This window comes from Rhinatrema bivittatum, chromosome 4 (assembly GCF_901001135.1).
Source record: "Rhinatrema bivittatum chromosome 4, aRhiBiv1.1, whole genome shotgun sequence".
Classification (NCBI taxonomy): Eukaryota; Metazoa; Chordata; class Amphibia; order Gymnophiona; family Rhinatrematidae; genus Rhinatrema; species Rhinatrema bivittatum.
This window is the reverse complement of record NC_042618.1, coordinates 419,210,780-419,236,942: the sequence shown is the minus strand read 5'-3', so window position 1 is coordinate 419,236,942 and position 26,163 is coordinate 419,210,780. Positions and strand designations below refer to the sequence as shown.

General features: G+C 44.2%; 1 protein-coding gene across 1 annotated transcript in view; it reads left to right on the top strand.

The window, feature by feature from the left end:
• Nucleotides 1-26,163, top strand: part of PODXL2 (podocalyxin like 2) — a 100,041-nt gene that overhangs the window by 64,143 nt on the left and 9,735 nt on the right. The window contains 6 exon segments of the mRNA XM_029601316.1: nt 12,533-13,062; nt 13,065-13,286; nt 14,870-14,944; nt 23,855-24,011; nt 24,337-24,398; nt 25,164-25,343. Of these exon segments, the coding sequence (XP_029457176.1) occupies nt 12,533-13,062; nt 13,065-13,286; nt 14,870-14,944; nt 23,855-24,011; nt 24,337-24,398; nt 25,164-25,343 (1,226 nt within the window).

Genomic DNA, 26,163 nt, shown 5'->3' with positions numbered 1-26,163 from the left:
TCTATGCTTTTCTTTTCTCTCCCGCCTCAGCAACTTGCAGACCAGGTTATTTTGGGAACTACCTTTTTGGAGACTTTATTCTGCAACTTGTAGTTTATTCTGGGGTACAAATAGGCTAAATAACAAGCCTTGTAGGGAGAGATGTCCCAGAGCCCTTTCTCCTGAACTCTGTTCAGCCCAGAGCCATAACCGGCTCTGGGCTGAACAGAGTTCAGGAGAAATTCTATTAGAATTCTATTAGACTTTCTCTGGAAAGACCTCTAGATTCACAAGAGTACTGGACTGTCTAGAATGGTGATCAATTTGCAGAAGCTATGTTGAAGGACATTTTGGAACATGTGTGAGTGAGAATAAGACATATCATAAAACCCCATGGAAATGCATGAAACTGGATGAAATTTTTGCTTTTCTTTTTGGCAAAATGAAGCAAATAAAATGGCCATTTTTCACAAAAATGAGCCCCCCTGCCGATACAGGAGAGTTGGCCACCCTATTGATTAGATTTTTCTCTTGTGCTTGGGATTATGTTTTGTTATCTGGCATGGTATGGGCGTTTATTTTTAGGCAAGAGGTTTAATCCTTCCATTTTGGCAGTGGTCTGTGCTGGGTGGCAGGGCATTATCCCTCTGCCTCATATTGCACAGGTTCTTAGCCTTGGTCAAGAAGAGACTATCCTTAGCTTAGAGCTAGCTCTTGGATCTTAGACAAAAGGCTACTTTCACTTCATAAAATATGAACCACCTCAATGGGTACTTTGCCAAGATAATAGTGACAATCATGGCAAAAGTATGCAATTATGTAGCATCAGGACTGGTGCAAGGCTCCCTAGGTGAACCTTTGCTCTTTCGCGCCCCTCCCCCCTCCAAGACTTATATACTGGCAGCATCTCCAGGACAGTGCCTCATCTTTGGTGGCACTGGCTTTGGCACAGCACCCTTTGATCTCTTCCTTTTACCTTCTGCCCAGTATTCTTTCTTTTTTATCTCCTGCCCATAATGGCCAGCATTCCTTCTCTTTTCCCTTGACAAGTATCACTTCTTCCCTCCCTCTCAAAACATTCTCCTTTCTCCTCTTTGTTCCATGCCTATATAAGAACATAAGAAATTGCCTTGCTGGGTCAGACCAAGGGTCCATCAAGCTCAGCATCTTGTTTCCAACAGAGGCCAAACCAGGCCACAAGTACCTGGCAATTACCCAAACACTAAGCAGATCCCATGCTACTGATGCAATTAATAGCAGAGGCCATTCTCTAAGTCAACCTGATTAATAGCAGTTAATGGACTTCTCCTAAGAAAATTGACAAGAACATAAGAAATTGCCATACTCTCATCACCCCAGTCTTTTTCGTCTCTTTCTGCAGTGCCAGGACCCTCTCTCTCTCTCTCTCTCTCTCCACTCAAACCTCACCATTTCTCTTCTTTGGCAAGGTTTGAGTGGAGCGAGAGAGAGGGTGCTGGCACTGCAGAAAGAGACGAAAAAGACTGGGGTGATGAGAGTATGGCCATTTCTTATGTTCTTGTCAATTTTCTTAGGAGAAGTCCATTAACTGCTATTAATCAAGTCTACTTAGGGAATGGCCTCTGCTATTACTGGCATCAGTAGAATGGGATCTTCTTAGTGTTTGGGTACTTGCCAGGTCACTCTTCCGGTGACCTCTGGCCTTTTCCTCCTCTTTGGCCGCTGGCAGGATGGGGTCTGCTGGTAGCACTGGGCCCTATGCCTCTTCTTTGGCTGCTGGCGGGAAGGGCCCCACCAGCAGCCCCAGTGCTGCTGGTGGGGCCCTTCCCACAAGTAGCCAAAAAAGAGGAAAAAGAGAATTTTCCTCTTTTTTGGCTACTTGTGGGATGTGCTGTGCACTGGCCTGGGGTCTGGTACTGGTGGCATTTGCTCCCCTCCCCTCCAATGTTTGGCACTCTAGGTTTCTGCTTAGTTAGCCTAAGGAAAATGCCAGCTCTGTGTTGATGAGTGGCTCAGTGTATTGCAGCAGTGGCAGTGAGTCCTGAGCAATGCAGATATGAAAGAGCTGTGCAGGGTTAGGGACTTTGAGAGGGTATCTTACATCCAGGACAATGTTCTCTAGTTCTGAAGCATATTTCATAATGTAACATATTTCCATAAGAGTGAACATCTAGGGAGTGCAATCCTGCTGGGTTAACCCATAATGGTGTGAACATATGGAGAGTACAGTCCTGCTGGGCTGCTCTGTAATGAACATTTGGAGAGGGCAATTCTGCCGGGTTAATCCATAATAGAGTGAACATTTGCAGATTGCAATCATGATGTTAATTCATAAAAGATTGAACATCTGAAGTGTGCAGTACCACTTGGTTAATTCATAAATGAGTGAACATTTGAAAATGCAATCTTGCCAGCAGGGCCTGATTAAAGGGCAGGTCAACCTAAATGTAATCCTGGGGCACCAGCCAATAGGGCGCTGATTGCCTCCCTCCAGTGTGGAAGATCCGGTGGTGAAAGATGGAATATGCTGTGGAGCCGCCTGGTGGAGCCCAACCCACCGGCAGCTGAAGATTTCAGGAGACCGCAGGGACACTGGTGGAGCCCTGCTGGCAGATAAAGATGGCAGGAGACCACTGAGTCAACAGCGGAGCCCATCCTGTCGGCAGCTGAAGACCCCAGAAGGCCACAGGCTTGTATATGGCCGAAGTAAGGAACATCAAAGATGTTCTGGAGAGGCCAGCAGATGTGTATGGGAGAGAGGAAGTGTGTGTGTGGGAGAGCATGTGAAGGCTTAAATGTGTATGTGGGAGAGCATTTGAGAGCTTATGTATGTGTATGGGAGAGCATGTAATAACATATGAGAGCCTGTGTATATGTATGTATGGGAGAGAGCATTGGGAGCTTGTGTATAGGAGAGCATATGAGAGTGAGAGCTTGTGCATGTGTGTATGGGAGAGCATGTAAGAATGAGAGCTTGTTTGTGTGTATATGAGAGAGCATGTGAGTGAGAGCTTGTGTGTGTGTATGTGTGTGTATGGGACATCATGAGAGAGAGCTTGTGTGTGTAAGAGTATGTGAGTTTGTATGTATGTATGGAAGAGCTTGCAAGAGCTTTGTGTGTGTGTGAGAGAATGTGTGGGTATAAGACAGCTTGTGAGAGAAGTAGTGTGTGTGGGAGGGAGGAAGGGAAGAAGATGGGAGGAGAGTGAAGAAACAGAAAGAAAAGAGAGACCCTGATAAAGGAATTAGGAAAAGATCAACAAGAGGAAAGTGGAAAAAAGAGACCGGGACCAAACGATTGGAAAAATAAGATCAGATATCAAAAGTAAAAAAATATATATATATTTTGAGTTTATAGCAATTGCGATATGCCATCTTTGGGAATGTGAATGTCTTATTTTTTTGTATTTTGCTCTTTCTTTAAAGTTTCACTGTTCAGTCTAGTTTCTTAGGCTTTATATTTTTGTTTTGTCTACACATTTCTATTTCTGTATTAGGTAAGGGTTAGTTTATGTTCTGCTTATGTGTGACTGAAGTGTAGTTTCTCTGCAGAGATTTGTAGCAGTCCAGGTTGTTCTGTTTGATTAGTAGGTGGTATATTACTGTTCCAGGGTTGGTGTAATATTTTTATTGCTGCCTTTTCATAGATAAGGTTGCTGTTTAAGTTCTGAGAATTATTGCTGTGATTGTGTGGTACGGCAAGGTTCTAGGTATCTTTTTTTTGGTTTTTTTTTGCAGGTCTTTGTGTTACTTCACAAAATATTTGACAGTGAAGGGATTTTATTTCGCAGCGATGACACCAGAATTTGTGAAAAAAAATATTTGTGTGTGTGTGTGTATGGGAGAATAATAAATAAATAAACAAATAAAAAATATATATAGTTTGGTTTTTTTTTTTGCATGTTCGGTTATAATGTGAACTGACCTAATTCTGCTCTGCACCTATTCTTATGATTCTTATGATTCTTGCTATTTTATTGTTGTTTTGATGATCTCTTCCTTTTTGGAGAGAAGATTCCTGAAAAATACATGGATATTTGTTTTATTATGTGATTGGATCTGATGTTTCTGTTATATGTTCTTTGTTTGCTTTTTACATATTATACTTGTGTGTTTATAAACTGCAATAAATATGAATATAAAATAACATGTTGTTAAGGAATTTTTACTGTTGATAAGTGCTTTAAATAAGTGAGTTACATTTTTAAGGTTCACTCATGATGCATGATGGCTGTTGCAGACTACTTAGAAATCTATTGTCAGGTGCACAGTGCACTGTAAAGCATTATTTATCGATAAGAGTGCAACTAATACTGCCCCACCCATGTTAACCTTGAGTCCATCCAAAAAAATCAGTTCTGGCTTCTTCACTGGTATGAGAAAGAGAGAGAGAGAGAGACTGCATGTTTGTGTGAAAGTCTGCATTTGTATATGAGAAAGTGAGCACAAATATGTGTGCATATATGAGAGAGAGCCTGCTTGTGTAAGAAAGAGAGCCTTCATGTGGTTGAGAGAGTGAGCCTGCGTGTGTATGAAAGCCTACATGTGTATGAGAGAACGAGTGTTGTGCGTCGGAAGTGGACCTTGGGCTGAGGTGGGGTTGATGCAACCTATAGGCAAGGACCTATGGGTCCCCACCGTCAGCAGGTGGAGTGGGCTGAAGCTGGAGGCCACTGGAGGTTCACCTATACCAGCCCTCGTTCCCCTCGGGTTGAACCTTTGGGTGCCGGGGCTGGCAGGACTTAGATGGGCCTTGAAGTTAGCTAGAGATGGAAGGTGATTCAGCCCAGAGACATCTGTCCTATCCTGGACAGGATTCAGTACTAGAATTCAGGCGCCGAAGGAACAATGAGTAACTGAAGGCGCTCAAGCAAAAGAAGGCCTGAGCCTTGTAAGTCCATGTCCAGAGGATAGGTGAGGGAAGATGTCACTGACAGGCGAGGATCAGAGCCGGTAGCAAGTGGAAGTTGTGGCAAGTAACATAAAATTCTGGACACAGGAAAGTCTGTAGCGTAGTCGTTCAAAGCAAGGGTCAGGACACGGAGAAGGCAGGTGTAGTCAATCAAGGCAATGCACGGAGAAGGCAGGCGTGGTCAATCAAGGCGATGGTCAGAGCATGGAGAAGGCAGGCTTGGTCAGGAGTAGCAAAGGTCCGGGGCTGGAGAGAGGCTGAAGAATAGTCAGGCGTAGCGGTGGTCAAATCCAAAGAGTCAGTCCAATACATAGATGAAACAGGAACAAGGAGAACAGGAACCGGGAACCACAGGGAAACAGGAACACATGAAGGAACGATTCTCGGATCAGTAACGAGTACGAGGAGACCTGATGCAAAGGCAACGCTATGGAGCGAGGCCTGAGCTTTTATACGCTGAAGAGTCTGACGTCAGCATCTGGGTCTGCGGCCAGATTCCCGCCGCGGGCCCTTTAAAAGAACTGATGATGTGCGTGCGCCTAGGAAGGGGCGCAGCGCTGATGGCGGCGTCTCTCCACTGGCCACGCGGAGAAGCCCAAAAAACAGGGATATCTTGGCTGGCAACACTGGGTAGTGTGGCAGGGCCGGAGGCACTGGAGGGAACCTGAGGTCCGAGCTGGCGGCCCACCGCCGCCAGTGAAGAGGAGCCAGGAGCTGAAGTCCGTCTGAAAAGGTGAGAGGGCCGCACCGCGGGGCTGCTGCGGGCAGCACGCGTAACAGTGAGCCTGTGTGTGTGAGGGAAAAAGAGGCAGTGTGTGTGCGCATGTGTGTGAAGGGGAGAGAGGGAATATGTGTGTGAGGGGGAGAGAGGGAGTGTGTGTGTGTATGTGAGCATGTAAGGGAGTGTATGAAAGAATGTATATGTGTAAGTGTGTATGTGTGAGAAAGAATAAAGTTTGTGCGGCTCCCCGCATTCACAGCAATCTCAGGGTGACTGGAAATCAAAAGATTCCAGGTACGGTGAATGGGAGATTTTTTAATTCTTATTAATTTTCATTTTTGGATGCTGTTTTGCAACATTTTATGGTTTGTGAAATATTAGAACAAATTTCTGTGAGTTTTTAATTACTAGATATTCTATGCAGCTGTTTTGACATTCTTTTTATTAGTATGGTTTTAATAATATGAATAATTGTTAATATCTCTTGATTTTATTACTTGATGTTTTGTGTGGAATGATGATGTTTCTTTTTTTTCCATTATTGAACTGCATAATACAGTTGGGCTTGTTGCAGTTTTCAGCTCAGTTTTTGTGGGCAAGTTTTGGGAGTGTTTGGGTTGGGGGGCTGCCGAATTAGTAGCCTGCCCTGGGCACCAAAATACCTCTGTCTGGCCCTGCTTGCCTCAGTGAGCATCTGGAGAATGCAGTCCTTGCTGTACAGCAGCAAAGAGAATGATCACTGTACCATTAGCCCCAGCACGTGCTCTTATTCTGGCAATTGGACTTAAAAGATGCAACACATCTGCACGCCATACCACTGCTCTTGTCTAAGGAGAAGGGGCTTTTCCCCATCTGCCTTCTATAAACTTGTCATTTTGTCTGTACAGTTTCCTTGAACCTTTGGAGTTCTTCACCATCTCCTGCATTTTGTAATGCATTTACTGTGATCCCAGCTTGCAGACCTGCATATTCCAGCATACAAACCTACCACACCAATTCATCACCTTTAATCTCCGGCTTCTTTTCTAAGAGCTCCCCACTTTGGTATGCTAGGGGGCGTTCTGTGCAAGAAAAATACTGAATTTCAAATCCTGGGCATGGCCATGGATAAACAGAGAGAGGGGTTTCTGCGAGGATGTAATGTACTGCAGAGTGTACATCTTCCCAGCAGAGAAAGGGAGTCTGATTCGCAGGAACTACGGTTCTGATTGAAGTTCTGTCCTCATTGCAGGTATACAGGTTGGAAAGATTAATCAGTAGCGGGGTCCCTTTTTCCAGGCAGAGAAGATGCGGCACGGCCAGATGTTCCAGATGTGCTTCTAGATGGATGAACGAGCTGCAAGTAGGAACAGCAAGGCAGAGAAGGGCAGAACCAATTTCACCCACTTCGATAGCTAGTAGAAAGGAGTCTGTGGGATCCCAGTTCCTTGCCCATTCACGCTCTAGGAAATTAAACAAGGTTTGTATTAAGAAGAGTGGCCTAGTAGTTAAAGCAATAAACTGGCAACCAGAGAAACCAGGGATCCCACTACTCCCACTGACACTCCATGTGACCTTGGGAAAGTCACTTCACCCTCCATTACCACAGATACAAACTCAGGGTTTGTTCTGCCAAGGTTTTTCTCCCATTCTGTGCTTATGGAGAAAAAAGGTTATTAGATCAGGTCCTTAGATTATAACTTTGATGGTGTGTTGCTGGTGTTCTGACCCAAGGAGCAGGAGCGGGCTAGACGCAGACAAACCCGGCTTCAGTAAGGCTGGAACAGAATATCTGCTGCCTGTACTGGTCACCTCCCCCCCCCCCCTTCGGGCTGAGCCCTGAGGTGCAGGATCTAGACAGCAGGAATGCACACCTGGGAACTTGAAGGCGCCCACGGGAGCAGGGCTGAGCAGGAGCCAAGGGACAGAAAGGCACCCACTGAAGCACTGCAGGGCCCCTGCAGAAACGAAAGTTAATAAACTAAGGCCAGACAAGGACACCAGAGCAACTAAAAGCAAAACAAGAAGACAAGGGCAAGCCAGGACAAAACAGGAACGCAGAATATACAAGCCAAAGAGTGGGGCCAGTGCAAGGCCATAAATTAGGACTGAGGACCAGAGTTAGAAGATAAGAATCCAGATAAAATGTGAGACTGGATCCAAGATAGCAATAGACAGCTGGGTCACCAAGTTTCTAATCTTTTATTTGTATCTTTATTAAAATTTGTTGATCGTTTAAATGTGAAATGCACTAAGTGATATACAAAATACACATACCTAATTTAATATTAAAACTAACAATCATTACAATAAAAGGTTAAAATATCAACAATCAAAGGATGAAAGATGCCAGGTGGATGTGCCCAGCTTATGAACAGGTTTAAAAAAGACATTCAAGCCATAGAGCTAGGAGGACTAATTAGAATGTCTAAGCAGTAGAGTTCTGGGAGTAGTACTAGGCAGGTAGTCATAATGTCCACTGAGGATTCCTGCTGGTGGGAGGCAAGAACTGCCCAACAGGTCCTCACAATAAACCCTGCCCCCTATTTATAGCACACCTTGAGCTCGGGTTTGGAAAGGTAGTTTAAAACCAAAAGAATGTGGTATCCTTTTAGATACAAATAACTTAAGATTTTAAAGTTTGGAACCAAAGCATAATTAACAGCAAATAAACCAAATTTAACCATTTTAATATGTATTATAGGACCATCATATGCTGGACACAGGCACTTAAATTGTGTGAGGACCACAGCTGTTTTAATCATTGGTCCAGTACTTTAACAGTCTTAGAGTGCGTTATTGTGCCATATTTTATGTGTCCAGTGTTGCAACCTGCAGGGAAGAGCCCTGCAAATCCCCACCATTGGCAGGTGGACTCGGACGAGATTGGGTGCTGGGGCCAGCAGGTCTTTGGTGGGGGCCTCTGCCAAAGAACTGAAGATCTGTAGAAGAAGCTGGAGTGAGAAGCTGAAGTCGAAGGCAGGCTAGGGTCAAGGGCAGGCAGGGTCCAAGAAGTAGGCCGAGGTCAAATACCGGGAAGTCCGTCCAAGGGAGGATAGGATGAATAGGCAGGCGGGAAGACAAGAAATGGCACAGGAAGCAAGGCACACTGAAGGACCAAAGACTGACGGAGAGGGTGAGATCCACAGGAGGAGATAGACAAAGACACCCGAGAACACTGGAACTGAAGGAGGATCATGGAGGCTGGGACTGAAGTTGAAGACATTGGAGCAACTCACACTACTTTAGGAAGTAGAGGATCTGTTGCCAAGGCACTGGCTGCAGGGAATAAGGGCCCTTTTAAAAGCCAGAATGTCTGGCATCAGCAGGGGCCGTGAGGGATTCCCCGCCATGGTCCCTTTAGTTCTCACAGAGAGATGCGTGCGTGCGCCTAAGGGAATGTGCCGTGTAGGAAGTTGGCGGTGTCCAGCCACATCAGAGTCTTCAGCGGTGCCCTGGTGCAACAAGGAGCGAACGGGCCAACCGGGATTGCCTGCAATGTCCAGGCCTATAGGTAGGAGCCTAGAGATAGGAGCGGTGGTCTGTGGGACAACCTGCGGGCCACAGATCATAACATCCAAAGAACTCTCAAATGCTTTCTTCAAACATGCTTATAAGATATATTTTCTCACCTCATATGCAACGAGGACTTTTTTTTTTTTTTTTTTTTTTAATGATGCACTAGTTATCGTGTAGGTGCATTAACTATGCTTTATGTTGACAGATGGGAGACTGAGCCTTGGAAGCAGCCAAGCTCCTTTCCCCAGAGATTATCCTCACTGACAGACAGTGAGGATAATCTCTAGGGATAGGAGATGCACTAGTAATAGTTTGTACATATGCTTGTCTCTTCTGATGCTGTGTGGGAGGAGGAATTTGTAGATTGTGCTGTAACTTCTAGGAGTACAAAATATTACACTGTCCTTATTTCTAGTTCGCATCCATATTTATGAGGAAGAGGACATGATTATTGCTTTCCCTGTTAGCAGTGTTGTATGCTGCCATGGGGCAGGGGCACAGGAGATCTCAGCTCAGGTCTGTCAGAGCTGGGCAGGGTCTTGGCATGCTATGGTGGTGACAGAGTGACTGTATACTGCCCAGGCACCCCTTGATCCTGGCCACCACTGTTAACAAGTCAGCCATGGATGATAATGTTGACCAAATCCTCTACAACTGGTATATTCCTTCTGAGCAAGAATGTCTGACATTTGGGAATGTCGCATGGTGCCATGAAGAGTGGAGCCTGCAGTTTCATACATTGGGCCATTGTGGTTTGAGGAAGAGGAGACAGAGAGGAACAGAAGGTAGAGGTGAAGTCTCCTCTAGGTTCTGGTGGAGGGTCTTCAGCCCCCGCTTTCAGGATTTCATCGTTGCGTTTAACTTAGTCTCTGGAGTCGAGTCTTCTTGCTGAGTCAAAGAAACACAATTTCTGTACATTTTGCGATGGTTTAAGATAATGCTAATGCAGTGGTATATCAGTGAATGCTAAACCTATGTTAGAAATGGCAAACCAATGTGTGCAGCACTGATACACAAGGTCTTCCATGGCACTGCATATTTTCATCATATACGCCTCTTCCTATTCTCTCACACTATCAGTGTCTTTAGATTTAACATCATATTAAAGGAACCTCATATATGTAAGTGCTTCTGCTCACCAACTAGGCTTGAGCACAGACTCTGTTCATAGCTACGCCTGAAAAATAATCATTGGGCCATAGTAAAGCAGTGCTGTTTGTAAAATTATTTTTATTTTTAAAACCTAAAATGGTTCCAGCTTAGCTTTATAACAGTTTTTCGATAAAGTCCGTGTTTCAGAACTACAAATTTCCTGCATCAGGGGACTGCTTGTGTGTTATTTATAATTCACGCTCCAATAATTGCACCCCACGTAGTTTGTAACAATTTCCTGTGTCGGGGAATTGTTATAAAGCTAAGATGGAACTGTTATATGTGCAGGTTTATTTCTAAAAAAAAAAATTAAAATTTTATATTTATTAATTTTCACAAATATACAATCATTATTTGCAGGCAATTAGGAAACATGGCGAGACAATAACATAATCAAAAACTTAAAAGCAAAAAAAAAAAAAAAAAGACACCACATATTCCTCTCTATAGTATCCAAATAGAAGGATCCAGAAATCAAAGTGAAGCTGATCTAAAATGATCCCAACACAAATGAAGGACATCGCACCCAGGAGTGGTGCGAATCAAATAAAGCAGCTCTTCAGACCACAACTTCTCAGTGGCATTGGCCACATCCCCACCTTTCTCAGCATCCTAACATCAAGCAAAAATCTGAGTTGCTTAGGGTCAAAGAAACTCTCTTTCACATTATCGTACTTCAACAAACATTTTCAAGGTAATCACAGGAAAAATTCTGCACCGATGGCAAGAGCATCTTGAGGCATTAACAAAAATTGCTTTTGTGTGCTCTGTGTCTCAGGGAAACATCAATAACTTCTGACCTAAAACAAACTCCCCCGATATTTGAAATACAACTTCATAACCATATTTTTTAGCTGCTTCAAACACAAAAGACATGTTAACGTAGCCCATTAATCTCCTCTTCATGATACTTCTCAAGAAAAGCAGATAACGCCAGAATATCCACAGTCAGTTCTTGCCCAGAATTATCCAGCACTCCCAAACTTCCTAAGCACTGCTTAGATGGCAAATAATAAGCACTATTTAAGGGAGGCAGTTCATCTCCTGAGATCTTAAGGATTTCTTTTAAATATTTCTTGAACAGGTTTACAGGGCTAATCATTGGAGACTTAGGAAAGTTCAGAACTCTTAAAATCAAAGAACGCAGTTTGTTTTCATTTAATCAGGCGCTGTATTCTATAGTCCTTTCTCACAAGGTTTATCACCCAAGCTCTGCAAAGTATTTACTTTCCCATCCCCAGACTCTAGTTTTTCAGCAAACCGTACCGGGACTTGATCAATGCTGGCAATCTAATCACGACTGCTCCTCTGTAGAGTCTCCAAGTCTCCAAGCCTGAGAGAAAAAGTTAACTCAAGTTGGAGGCTAGGCTGCCAGACGGAGTCCTCCCAGAACTTCCCACAGCAAACCCCAAGGGAAGACTGAGGAAAACAGGGCACCCCAGGCTTGTAGAAGTCTCCTATCTCTCTTCCACCTGCATCACAGGTACCGCTGCAGAAGCTGGAATCGCCCCGCAGCTCTTCTACCCTTCCTCAGGACCTGAGGCAGCCACTGATGGCTGTTCATCCGGTCTTGCCGCTCCAAGAACTCCTCCTTGCTCCAGCAGAATTCCCACAGAGGGAGTTGCTTCTCGTGGTGATGCCATGGTACACACCACAGCACCCAGAGTCAGCTATTCCTCCGGACTAAGGAAACATCTGCTTTGGGCCGGAGAGATGCTTCACTCCCCCCACCAAGAGGTACCAACCCAGACATGGATGCCCGTACAGTGGCCAAATAAACCTCATCACTGATGGCTGCATGCCCTGGTTCACTGAAGCTGAGGAAGCACAAATGCCTTCCTTCCTCTTCTCATGGCCTAGTGCAGGTAAAACTTGAAAAGAAAACTATCAGACGTAGAGTTTGGGTGTCAGTGGCCTGCTCTGGAGACGCCATCTTGGATACTCAACAAAAATATAATTTTACAAATAGCACTGCCTTAGTATGAAACAATGATTATAATTCAGGGGTAACTAAGAACAGAGTCTGTGCTCAAGTGTAGTCAGTGAGCAGAAGTGTTCACATATATAAAGGTCCTTTAATATGACCTTAAATCATTAGCAAATCTTTAAAGACATTGATGGTGTGATAAAATAGTAAGAGGAGTATATGTTGCAATTTTAAATGGATTTAATCCTCTATCTATCGGATTCAAATATACTTGGTAGTGTACTCTGTAGCCCATTCTCAGTAGTGAGGGCATTTAATTATTGGAGGCTGTAAAATGAACATTCCATTTTGGTTTTTTTTGCAGATTACACCTCTCCAGTCTCGCTTCCGGTAGGAAATGAGACCCATTCTAAAGTGGATGCCTGGGAAACAGCCACGCCACAGTTGTTCACAGATACAGCAGAGCCAGCCCTGAACACATCCTCCTCCCATGCACTGGTGGAAGAAGAAGCATTGATCTTGCTAGGTCAGGATGGAAGAGCTCACACCCGCAAAACACATTTACTCAAGAATCTTTCCGCAGAGCCTAGGGGCAAAGAAGAATCGCTTATTTCTGTGCTGCTCTCTACAGCCACTAGCAAGCTTGGCTCAGAGACCCAGCCAGCCAGGAAAAAAGGAAACCTGAAGGAAGGGTCTGTGTCTAAAAATACATCAGACCATGACCCAGGGACCAGTGTGGAGCCAAGTCTGTTGCCATTGTCTGCTGTCCCTCTTGCCACAACTGTGGGGTCAGGGAAGATCCTGGAAAAAGTCCGTGAGGATTTTTCCAAAGCGAACCTCAGGATGGAGCAGCTGGAGGTGGTTCTGACTGAAACAGCTAAAGACGACGATCTCCCCTGGTGATGGAATATGACTCCCTGGCTCCCGTGGGCCCTCGTGGCTCTGCCAGCGAGAGCTCGTCCGTGGTTCCCTGGGTGAGGGTGAATGAGGTGCTTCAAACTCCTTCCAACATCTCTCAGAAAGTCATGACTACCCTAAGCCCCAGAGGCAAACACAGCAAGAACAGGAGCACGTTCGAGGCAGCTGAGCCCACAGAAGAGGCATGGGATTCTGCACAGGTAAGGGAGCGCGAGCGACTGAAATGGGCTGGTAATGGTCATTTTATTTTGTTCTATCAATTTTCAAATGATATATCAAAATGTAAAAATAGCAATATGGTGGTACAGCACCACAGCCTGGCAACAGGGCATGCTCTGCAGCTAGCTCCAGGTCATGAATAACACTTAGAGCCAGTCCTTGGTTTTTTATTTGCCCTTAGATAGGCATTCTGGGAATTTTCTTATTCTGGTAGTACTAATGCGGAGAGGATGGAGATTAAAAAAACCAGGGACGGAATCAAAGTGTCAGTGGTGCTTGTGTATGGTGCTGCAGTAATGTCTTTGAGCTTGGGAAGAGATGAAGGACCCATCCCAGCTTGCATCTACCTTTGGAGACAGTTTCTCCTCCAGCCCTCGGTTAGCAAGGGAACAAACTTCCTGGAGCAACTCTCCAGGGAAGGCATGTAAGTAAAAGGAGGCAAACAGAACATCGTTGCGTGATTAGAAAAATATATTTTGAGACTTTTCTGGATGCCAGCAGTAGAGTTGCCACATGATCGAGGTCAGTCCTGAGAATCTGATCTGGTTCTGGTTTTCCACCATAGTTCTTATGGATTTGTAGCTCCAAGATCCCCAGAAACGGCATCGCTGGATGTCCATGAATCCAGTGGCTCAAAACCAGAACTAGATCAGGCTCTCAGGGACTTCATACCTGTCAGCTGCCCTCAGATCTCTGATTCAGTCCTGTGTGTTGTTTTGTTTTTAAGACCCATCTCCATTCATTCTGGGATATTTTGTGTGGCTTTTGTAACAATAAAACCCAGTCTACAGATCCCTAAATGCCTTGAAGTGTGAGTTAATAGAACTGGTCCAAAAGGGTGGCAGATACCAGCTTTTCTTGAAGAGGAAGAAAACCTCATGAGTTTAGAATTAATTTCTATAAGATTTTTGGGATGCATTCCTTAAGGGGGGGGGGGGGTCCTTCACTTTTATTTATTTTATTTATTTAAAATTTTTCTTTACCGACATTTGTCAGGGACATCATGCCGGTTTACATGTAACAAGGGAGATAATGTAGAAAATCAGTTACAAAAAACAAGGATGTAAAAAAACTGGGAGTTGCAAACGAGAGAAACATATAGATTGGAGGAATAGGCATGAGAATGGAAGTATGAGAACTGAAACTGTAATATATACAAGAGGAAGGTAACAGGGCAACAAATTATATGCAAGTCATGATTCCAATTATTAGGGAGCAGGTAGCCGAGAATAATCACAGTAAAATAAATATACAGAAGACATGTTTCTTGGATTTGGGAATGCAAGCTGAGGTGGGAAAGGATTACTATGTACGGAGGTTAAGGGTAGGCTTGCTTATATTGAAGAGGGGCCTGCTAATTGTTGATTTGTCAGCTTCTAGCTTCATGCCACATGCAGGGAATAGAACAATGCCGTGCTGAGCCAGTGCTCAGAGGAGACTTCATCGGACTGAGGCCTGGGCTTTGGGTGTCCTTGCCCTGTTTGCTGTCTCGGGTTCCTGCTGTGTGAGGCTATCTAGCTTCTAATAAAAATCAGGGTGTTTGCCTGTGTCTGCTTCCTTCCAGGTGATCTGCAAAGACTGGAGCAACCTGGCAGGGAAAAACTACGTTATTCTGAATATGTCTGAAGACATGGACTGCGTAAGTAAGCTTCATTGTCCTTGCAAAATTGGTCCTTGTGATTCTAGGGAGGTTCCCTGGCTCCAGACTGAGCTAGCCCTGGATTTATTCCCCTTCCATCTATTCACTTGCAATCACATGAATGTCAGAATTGGCTTGCCTGGTTCTCAACGAGAACAGTTCCCTCAAGATGACTAAAAGTACATGTGCAGTGTCCCAGAACGCTCGGTTCTTATCCTCATTGAGAGGTGGGGATCTTGGGGGTGCGTTCTGGGTGGGACTGGAAAAGAATGCACACAGATTGTGCATTCAGGTCTGCGCGCGCTGTTTTCCATGGTCAAAGCAGCTGCAGAAGTCCACGGGTTCTCTGTGGTGAGTCTGAAATTCGGTGTACAGTCCGTGGGTATCAAGAACCTGCAGACTCTGTCCTAAGGTGAACATGGAGCCGGTTAGTAATTCTGAATTTAAGACACTTGAAGCTTTGAAGTTGGTGCTCACCCATGGCTCAGGGAGCCATGAATGCATTTCATTTGTGACTCTTTTGGACTTGACCTTTTACCCAAGGAGCTCTTGGCTGCTGTAAACATGTGGAGGCCTTTGATGTGCATTTTAGGTGAATTCCATAATGAATGAAACTGCCGGTTTTGGTTATCTGTCTGTCTCCACCCCGTAGATACCTTTCTGGCGGTTGCTCCTTTGGTGTGTGTCATACGATTGAAAGTGTGTGTTGGACTTGATTCATTGGCTGGCTGGCTCAATCCATAGATTGCCTTTCTGGCGGTTGCTGTGTTAACGGGTTTGCACCAAGTTTTGTAAGATAAACCAAGGTAGTTGATTGGGAAACCAAAATGGTTTTGTTCTCAATTTTCTAAACTGCTTGTGCCACAGACTGACATGTAAGAGTCCTTCCACATTTTGACACTTATCTAACAATTCGCTGGGAATTTGAACCTTGATGAGGGCTACCAAAATGATAGGGGGAATGGAACAGCTCCCCTATGAGGAAAGACTAAAGAGGTTAGGACTTTTCAGCTTGGAGAAGAGACGACTGAGGGGGGATATGATAGAGGTGTTTAAAATCATGAGAGGTCTAGAACGGGTAGATGTGAATCGGTTATTTACGCTTTCGGATAATAGAAAGACTAAGGGGCACTCCATGAAGTTAGCATGGGGCACATTTAAAACTAATCGGAGAAAGTTCTTTTTTACTCAACGCACAATTAAACTCTGGAATTTGTTGCCAGAGGATGTGGTTAGTGCAGTTAGTATAGCTGTGTTTAAAAAAGGATTGGATAAGTTCTTGGAGGAGAAGTCCATTACCTGCTATTAAGTTCACTTAGAGAATAGCCACTGCCATTAGCAATGGTAACATGGAATAGACTTAGTTTTTGGGTACTTGCCAGGTTCTTATGGCCTGGATTGGCCACTGTTGGAAACAGGATGCTGGGCTTGATGGACCCTTGGTCTGACCCAGTATGGCATTTTCTTATGTTTTCTTCTTATGTTCTTATGATGTCAACACCTCATCCAGCTGAGGCCAGTGCTTGCCATGGCAACTGAGATCTGCTTTTATTAATGGTGTGTGGCCTCTGAGTTGGTATGACAACTGCAGATAAGAATAGGAAAAAGGAAGCTGGGGGAGAAGGGGGTGGGGGGGTGAGGGGACAGGGGCGGGGAGTAATGGATGCATTGTGTTCTGCATGGCCAGGCCACATGACCCTGTGTCAAGCATGGAAATAGACAGGGCCCAATCCTGAATGGAGTTTTCTACTAGTAATTTCCTGTAAGACCTTTTTGGTGACTTTTTGCTTGCCTTGATGGAATAACTAATGGACAAGTTGCTTGGGACACTATTTTACTGGATGGACAGAATTTTTTTTTTATTTTTTAAAGAAGCTTTCAGGAGACCTTCTCCTTTCATCAGGGAAAGCGCAGCCAATCAATCCTTCTTCTCCTAAGAAATACAGTCTGTGCTCGAGGATGATTTTTTCCTTTTCTCAGTCAGAGGCGAGAGTGCTTCTCAACAAGGATAGGCTAGTCGTTTCTTATTTAAACCCAACACCACAAATTATTGGCAGATTTGTACCCCGGGATAATTTGGAGACCTTGATCTGACGCGTGTGCCGCGGTTTGCCCGGAGTCATTCGTGTTAGCAGTTGCATTGGAGATGCGATGGTGTCGCTGTCATCGCCCAGACTGATGCAGAAGTCAGGAGGGCAGGAATATGAATCTCTGGCTGTAATTAGAAAGTGACATTTTCTCCTTCTTATCCCCACCTTTCGTGGTCCCTCCCATTTCATTCCTGCCCCTATACCAAGACAGGAACAGGAAACTGCTAGTAAAGACTTTCCGCATTCTTTTACAAATAAATAGAAGCCAGTGGCAAATCCCAACAAAATGCTGCTGCTGTTTTTTTAAAGGATGGATTTCTGAAAATGTGTGCAATACCCAGTGGAGTAAGAATTTGTGGTTTAAATTCACCATTCCCTACCTGTCAGGTGGCAGGCAGTGTTCCCTCCAAGCAGTGACTAGGTGTGTACCAATTTCTTTTCATATGAGCAATAAGTTTTTTAAACCAACAATTATTGAGCACCAGTATTAGCGTTGCATTTCCGTATAGAGCACAAAGAAAATAAGCATGTGAGTGACGCTGCAAAATGTGCTCAGCTTGGAGGGAACTATGGTGGCAGAAGAGCAAGTCACCCATCAGCGACTACTGATTTACTGTGCAGGAGAAGAGTGGGGGCTGGTGGGGGCAAAGAGAGAACATCTCTTTCCTGTGGATCATATTCATCAGCCCAGTAGCTATGAGTTTAGCTGATAAGTCTGTAATCTGGTGGGTTGGTTCCTTTGTTTTGTGGCAATGTGGCTTAAAACTGTGCTCAGGCCCCAGCTTTTACTGTGACAATGCTGCATCATTTTAATCCTTGTTAGCTGTGAAAATCCCCAGCTTAGAACAGCATAACCAGATAGGTCCATGGCACTGGGGACAGGTTGACCTAGTGCTGGTCTTCCCCCACTGCATACACGGAAATGCAGTTCCTGCTTTCCCCAGGGGCATCTCAGCTACGTCGCCCTGCCTGCAGTGCAGTAAAACCAGGACTGGACCAGTTTGGCCCTGTTTAACCTGGAGTGTTATGGTCAGCCTGGCATAGAAGTATTGCAGAATCCATAGGGGAACGTGCGTTTGCTGTGCACTGCCCAGTATAAAATGCCAAGGCTGTTCCAGGCCAGGTCTTGGGGGGGGGGGGGGGGGGGGGCGACCTGCAAAAGTGCCTGCATAAGTGCAAAGTCTGCAGCTATTTTTACTTACAGGTTTTGCATCAGTTCTCAAAAGGAACGATCGATCGAGCTTACTTTTCCTATTGATAATTGACTTGTCCTGGGAAATAACCACGGAGGTTTGCAGCTGCTTTTTCCCTTTGAATATAACACAGGTAGATTTGAAAATGCAATCTACGCACATTATTTCCCTCCCCGACCTAAACAGCCCGCTCCCCACCCCCTGCCTACTGCTTAAAAACACGCCCAAGGTTAATGCCCACGGGTACGGTTAACTGGGTACGAGCTGGATAGGTTTCAGACAACTCGGGTAAATGAGATCGTGGCTGGTTTCCTAGCCTTCATTTTGGGTGCAGGCTAGGAAACATTCATTTTCTCCTTCCGAGATGACATCTGATCCTAGTGGTGCTTCTGATTAGTCTGCACTCAGTACTGCTAGATGAATATTAACCTCCCAGTGGCATTGAGCGTGCTATTTCCTTTTGATAAGCAGAAAGTCTAGGCTGTTCTGGTTCCAGTTAGACATTGCAGTATTCTGGTTGTTGATACATTACCTGTTCTTCAGAAAAGCAAAAATGAGACACTTTGGGGGTTTTTTTTTGTTTTTTTTTACTTTTACTGTACACTATTGATGCAGCTGTACAGATATTTCCCCTGAGGAAAAAGCCTGTAATATCTGCAGCTTTGAGCAACTTGCATGACAAAGAAGATTTTAAAATCCATGGTCCCCTTTCAGTGCAGACCCTTAATGGCTTATGTTGCATGAAAAAACCCGTGTGCTGGAATTGTGCTTTCTGGGCACTAGGGTGCAAATAAGTAAGAAGATAAGAACATAGCTTTTAACAACACAGATTCTAAAGCTCCTGGGTGGAACGGTGCTGGCTAGGACCTGCAGAAGAAAAGTGGGCAGATGTTTCCTGCAAGCACCCAGAATGCAGGGGGTTGCCAGGCATGGGGTCTGCGGTTTGAGTCCAGGGTTACTGGATCTGAAAAATAAAATGTTATGGTACGGGAATCTCAAAATTGTATTTTTCAAAAAAGTATCATATGCTGCTAAAATGGAAAAACACGGATTGCAAACATTTGGCAAGACAGAAGAATGCTTTAAACATACATATAACTGCAAATAGCAGATCTCAAACGGGGCTCACTCTTAATTTTGGACAACTATGCTTTAAGAGTTTAATCTGAATTTTTTTTTTCTATTTGTACCCTGCCTTTTTCCAGAATAGGATTTGAAGCAGTTTACAGCATAGTAAAATACAGTAAAATGATCATAATTAATACAGTATAACCCACTGATAATATCCTTCCCTAACTTATACCAACCCCCCCTCACAGAGGGGCTGAAGGAAGTTAAAAACAAAAAATGCCCTCCCTCAAAACAATTAATATAAAATACCATATAAAAAATACACCCAAATAATAATTCACAATTATCAAAAAGAATTCGGAACCCAGCTCTAAAGCCTAGACCGACATCCTCTTCCCCCATAAGACGCAATTAAACTCCAAACCCATTAGTACCCCAATTCCTATGCCAAATTTATAACAACGCAGGCTCTTGCTCAGCCCTGAAGGGCTCCCCAAAGGGAACTTCAGGTAGATAGGCCGGAAAGACTGAGAGTGCTTGCCAAGGGGACTCTAAGGAAAGGTGACCAAAGAGCCAGGCCTTTGCTTTTTTTTCCTGAAAATGGGGTAAGCCGGCTTGAGGCGCTGGGGCTAGCAGTACCTTGTTCCTGATTTTTGAAGCATAACCACTGAAGGAACAAAGTTTCATACAGGATAGTCTAGTTCAAGGGTGGCCAACTCTGGTCCTTGAGAGCCACAAACAGGCCTAGTTTTCAGGACGTCCACAATAAAAATGCATAAGGTAGATCTGCATGCAAATCTATCTCATACATATTCATTGTGGATATCCTGAAAACCTAGCCTATTTGTAGCTCTCGAGGACCGGAGTTGGCCATCCCTGGTCTGGCTGAAGCTAGAGGAGGGGATGAGAGATGAGCCATTTGGAAGGATCTGCATTCTGTAAGGTAAAAGTTTCGTACTTAGTAGTTCATAAATTTTAAGTTAGTCTTGAAAATTCTAATGCCCAAATGAGAGCTGGAACAAACATTAAGGTTTTTTATATTCCACTTTTTTCAGCACTTCAAAGTGGACTACATTCAGGTACTGTAGGTATTTCCCTATCCCCAGAGGGCTTACAATCTTAGGGGGTCATTTATCAAAATGCGATAAGGCGTTTTCACATGCGAAAAGCCCCGTTAATGCATGTGATAGCACCATATCGTATGGTGTGATGCAAATTCAGAAAATAGGAAGAGTGGGCTGGGTTAGCCTGTCTACAAAGAGCTATTGCATAGCCACTGCTTTGGATTGCATTAGCTGCTGTGATGTCTCCTGTATATATGAGAGAGAGAGAGAGAGAGAGAGAGAGAGAGGTCATAATGTCATGGCCCATAGGTAGGTATTTGTATCCCTATGGTAGGCCCACCTAGTAACTCAAGGTGGGGTTTAGGTAAGAGTGTAGGGGGTTAGGGGCCACTTTAACATTCTACGTGACACCTACGAACAGAACAGTGGTCTCATGAAGATTTGATGACCTTTGGAGTGAGGAAACTCACTCCAAGATGAGATTTGGGCAAGGTTCTCTCAACCTAGCTTGATGGAAGTTGAGAGAACCTTGCCCAAATCTCATCTTGGAGTGAGTTTCCTCACTCTGAAGGCCATCAAATCTTCACAAGAGACCACTGTTCTGTTCGTAGGTGTCACGTAGAATGTGAAAGTGGCCCCTAACCCCCTACACTCTTACCTAAACCCCACCTTGAGTGTATCCCTATGGTAGGTGGGCCTACCATAGGGATACAAATATCTACCTATGGGCTATGACATTATGACCAGTCTCTCTCTCTCTCTCTCTCTCAAATAAATAATGTTTTTCCAACTTGTCACTTTCAAAAGAACCATTTGGAACAAAGCAATGAAAATCAGCAATCTCAATTTCCCCATTCACTCTTGCACAGGCTACACTTGCTCTTGGGTAATATCTTTGTGCGCACTTCACTTTGCAGAGAGATTACACAATTATCCAGCTAGTAACCAAGTCTTCCTTGGAAAGAGTGACCTAATACATCACATCTAGCCCTCGGGTCTTCTTTTCAGATTGGTGCCACATTAATGCTGCAATGGCCACCTCTTACATCTTTACAGCCCTCTGGAACAACCAGCTCAAGATGCATGGATCACTCCCAGTGGCCACTGATATGCTCCAAGGGCTTTCAGAGCTACCTTGAACTCTGATACATGGAAAGAGGGGAGGGGGAGGGGCAGCAGTGGTGCAGGTAGGGGGAGTTGATGCCTCAGGACCTGCCATCCAAATGAACACACCTAAGACAGGGGTGGCTAATTCCAGTCCTCAAGAGCCACAACCAGGTCTGGTTTTCAGGATATCCACAATGAATATGCATGAGTTAGATTTGTATGCACTGCCTTCACTGTATGCAAATCTATCTCGCGCATATTCATTGTGGATGTCCTGAAAATCAGGCCTGCTGTGGCTCTTGAGGATCAGAGTTGGCTACCCCTGACATAAGAGATCACGAAAGAAATGCAGGCTTCATTTAAAAAAAATCCTTGTAGCTACATTTCTCTCAACAAATCTATAAGTAAGCCTTGGGCAGACTCTGCACTCTTTGTGCACAGGGTGGTGGGGGTGAGGGCTGCAAACAGCTTTGTCATAGGACCACCCAACTCCTTTTTTCACACACAAACACGTAACTATAGCTTGACCCCTCTCATAAGGATATTTCAACACACTTTATTTATATTCCGCTTTTCAGCACTTCAAAGCAGATTACATTCAGTTACTGTAGGTATTTCCCTATCCCCAGAGGGCTCACAATCTAGGTTTGTACCTGAGGCAGTGGAGGGTAAAGTGACTTGCCCAAGGTTACAAGGAGCAGCAATTGGATTTAAACCCTGGTTTCCCTGGTACATAGCCTGCTGCTCTAACTACTAGGCTACTCCTCCACTCCCATCAGGTTTACAAGGACTGCACTGTGCCCTGAGAAGCCTCCTCCTAAAGTACCTGAATGCAATCCACTTTGAAGTGGCTAAAATTAAAAACAAAACAAACAAAAAAAAAAACAGCAGACACTGGACAGTAACACTGGCTACCCTCCCCTGGTTTAGGGACTACCAGATCCCTGGGCTCTGCGAGACAGAGAATAACCACAATGGTGCGTTCACTCACCTGATAACTGGTCCTTCCACACCCCTCAGAAACTCTGCTGATGCGCTCTCGTATTTACTTCCTACCTCTCCAGCTTTGAAGACTGGAGCACTGTGCTTTGCCTAAAACAGGCAAGAGTTTATTGGCCATAGGTCATGCTGGGGGTGGGGCACATGCTCTAATGGCGCAGCACTACATTGCAGGGGGAGAAGGCAGGGAAGGGAGAGTCACTGGAGAGAATGCACTCTCTGACCATCCATCCCTCCAGTCCAGGCCTCACACCTTGCTTTTCCAAACCTTCCAGTGATGCAGGTGACAAGTCCCACACATTGGTGATGGATCTGACGTCCCGTAGTGCTGCCCAGGAGGCGGAAGCTATATATTTATTTATTTAAAAATTTCTCTTCTGCCTTTTTTAAATATTAGATATGGAATATTGAGATAAAACAAAAATTATAACCGTTCCCCCTAAAATAATAAAACAACAAAATGTCAAATAAAATTCCACTTAGGAATATCCTTGGGATATCCACAATGAATATATGCGAGATATATGCACATGTGGTCTAAGAACCAAGTTAATTTTCATATCTTGGTTTACCCTAAAGAGAAGATCTGTTTGGAGATCATGGATAATATAGTAACAAACATAATAACAGCAGGTAAAGGTTAGTTTGCTCATTCGGTCTGCCCAATTATTCTGTTCTAGACTGCTAAGGATGTATCCCAGTTGCCATCCGTTGACCAATCCGCACTCCTGGGGTATCGCTCCTTATCCAAGTCCATCCTGATAGGAGACTGTACGGAATTCCATACTTAATTCAGCACCTTTGCCCTTCCACCCTCCATGTCTTACTACCAAGCTTTATCAAATCTAGTGAGGCTGTTAACGAATATCTGACTGCTTAAGTCCCGCGAACATGCTGGACAGTACCAGACCACCACCAGTTTGCCAACTTTGACACAACTGATTTCTGGGAAATTGTGGGCTGTTGGTTCCAAGCCGCTTACCCCATGGCCTCTCACCTAGATCATGCTTCCTTTTTCTGCTCCTTATCAATTTTATTGTCCTATCAAACCCAGGTCTTCTACATGGCACCAAGTAGAACCTGCCACTTGAGTCAAAAGGCCACTCACTAGTTTAATACTCTCTGAGAATTTCAGTCTCTCTTTGTTGGATACTTTGCTCTTGATTTTCTTATAGAATTCTTGGTAGTACTGTGAGTAGAGTTAGATAACTCTGTTGCCAGAATGTCCTGAGAAGTCTTGAAGGACATGGTATAGGAAATGTCTTTACAACAATGAAGGTGACAGTCTGAAGGTTCAGAATTGCACTGTGGTCCAGGGACACCCGTTCATTTTTCACCTGCATATGATAGAAGAAGCCTTTCAGCTAACTCTGTTCTTTCTGGCAGGACTTATTTCGACTGCAGAAGGGTCAGCAGCTGCTGTCCATGGTAGATGGCGCTTTCTCCAGAAAGGCAGAGCATCTGCGAGGAACATGGATGATTTCTCTGAGCAAACCTAATGAAAATGACAAACACTTGCTGATGACATTAGCTGGAGAACAGGGTGAGTGACCCATCAGTGTTCAGGAGTGTTTGGATGGATGAATAGTCTTAGTGATTGACTATTGACCCATCTCTCTTTTAAAGGGAATTGTGACTCCAATGGTGTGCGTTGCCTCCATTGGTTCTCCACTATAGGATGAGCGCCGATCTCTGATTTAAAAAAAAAAAAAATCAAGAAAACCAAATGTTACATCATGCTATGGAATATTGCTCATTATGAACTTGTATGTTTTCATGCAGGAGTCATCTGGGATGAAGTCATAGGATGAGTTACTAGCAGGGTGCTCTATTTTACTGACCGTTCCTCTTTTTGTTTGTAATATCAGGTGTGGTCCCTATAAAAGATGTTCTGACAGCCCTGGCAGACATAAAGAAAAACCTGGCCGAGGTAAGGATTGCTCTGGCTTCATCCTGCCCAGGTCTCTTTACAGTGCTCTAGTTCTCTTTGTTCTGAACTGGAGGTAGTGGAGGGAGCTGGTGTGAAACTGGTTGATCAGATTAGTGTTTTGAATTCCGCTTATATTGCATGAATCATTGAGAATCAGATGCTTGCTCCTGTGGATTGCTGGCTTCCCTGCCTCTCTGAGATTGGGTGTTATGTGTATCTGCCTGGCTTATAAGGGAATGGATTTTTTCAGTTTGCTGTCTTATGTCTTTTGGTCCAAGTTTGTGTTATGATTGTGACTTCTTGAAACAGAGGAGTGGTGGGGTGCCTGAGGGAAATTGTTAAAATATACATCAGTACTAAATTTACTAAAATACAATTTCTTTAGATAGAATAAACTGAAGTATCATTCTGGGCTTCTTTTTGGCTGGGATCCGAGTGCAGGTTCTGCGCCATAAGCAGAAGACATCTCTCTTTGGCCTTTTGGCTGAGATTGAAAACCTGTACTTTTTTGAGGTGGGAGGATGTTGATGACCTGCTGCTCAACCCTACCGGGGGCAGGATGATGCAAGAGCCATTGCTGAAGCAGGAGGATTAAACCTCCTGCAAAAAAATAAGGGAGAAGCAATTTTTAAATAGTTAATACATGTGCAGCAGACCATATGGCCGTCCTGGGATGTGCTGGTATTATATTTGTAGGACTGAGGAGCACTCTCTAAGCACAACTGATTGGGACTGAGCCTTTGATTTCTTTCTGTGAATTCCTAGCTGGGCATTCAGAACTATTCGACCACCACTAGCTGCCAGTCACGGCCCAGTCCATCTCGCAGCGACTATGGAAAGCTCTTTGTCGTGTTGGTCATTATTGGCTCTATCTGCGCCATGATCATTGTGTCTGGGCTTCTCTACATATGCTGGCAGCGCCGGATGCCCAAACTGAAGAACATGGTGAGTACCAAACCTGCCTCTGCCAACTTGGACTCCACTTATGGCTTGCAGGAGAGTGGTCACTGTCAATGTCAGAGTAATAAGTGACGGATGGATGTTTGCAGTATGCTATAGAGATGAGTGGTCATTTGCAACAAAATAGGAAATGTACACCCCTAATATGCTTTATATTGCGTCATATAAGAAATTACTGGTTCACACCAAGGTCCATTGAGCCCAACATCCTTTTTCTGATCGTGGCTAGTCTGGGTCAATGCTACCAGTTAGATCCCTAAAAGTAGATGTTTCTTGTTACTCACTCCCATGGATAGCAATAGCTTTCTTTTGTCTACCTAACTAATAATGGTTTATGGACTTTTCTCCTCTGAGAATTTGTCCAAACTCTTTTAAACCCCGCTATAGTAGTCACCTTGACTGCATCCTTTGGCAACAGATGCCTCAGCTTAATTGTGCATTGAGGGAAAAAGTACTTTCTATGACTTGTTTTAATTCTGTTGATTATTAATTTCATTGTGTCCCTTTGTTATATTATTCAAAAAGGTAAATAACCATCCTTCATTTTGTGTTCTACTCCACTCATGATTTTATAAACTTCTATCATGTTCTTCTGAGCCGTCTCTTTTCTGAGCTGAAGAGCCTTAATCTGCATAGCCTCTCATCATAAGAGAGATATTCCATCCCCTTTATCATTTTTGTCACCCTCCTCTGCACCTTTTGTAGCTCTGCTATGTCTTTCTTGAGTTGTAGTCACAGATCTATTTAGCCCAGTCTCTCTATGCATTCCTTGCCTCTTCATTGAGTCAGTTAAACTCATTGCATT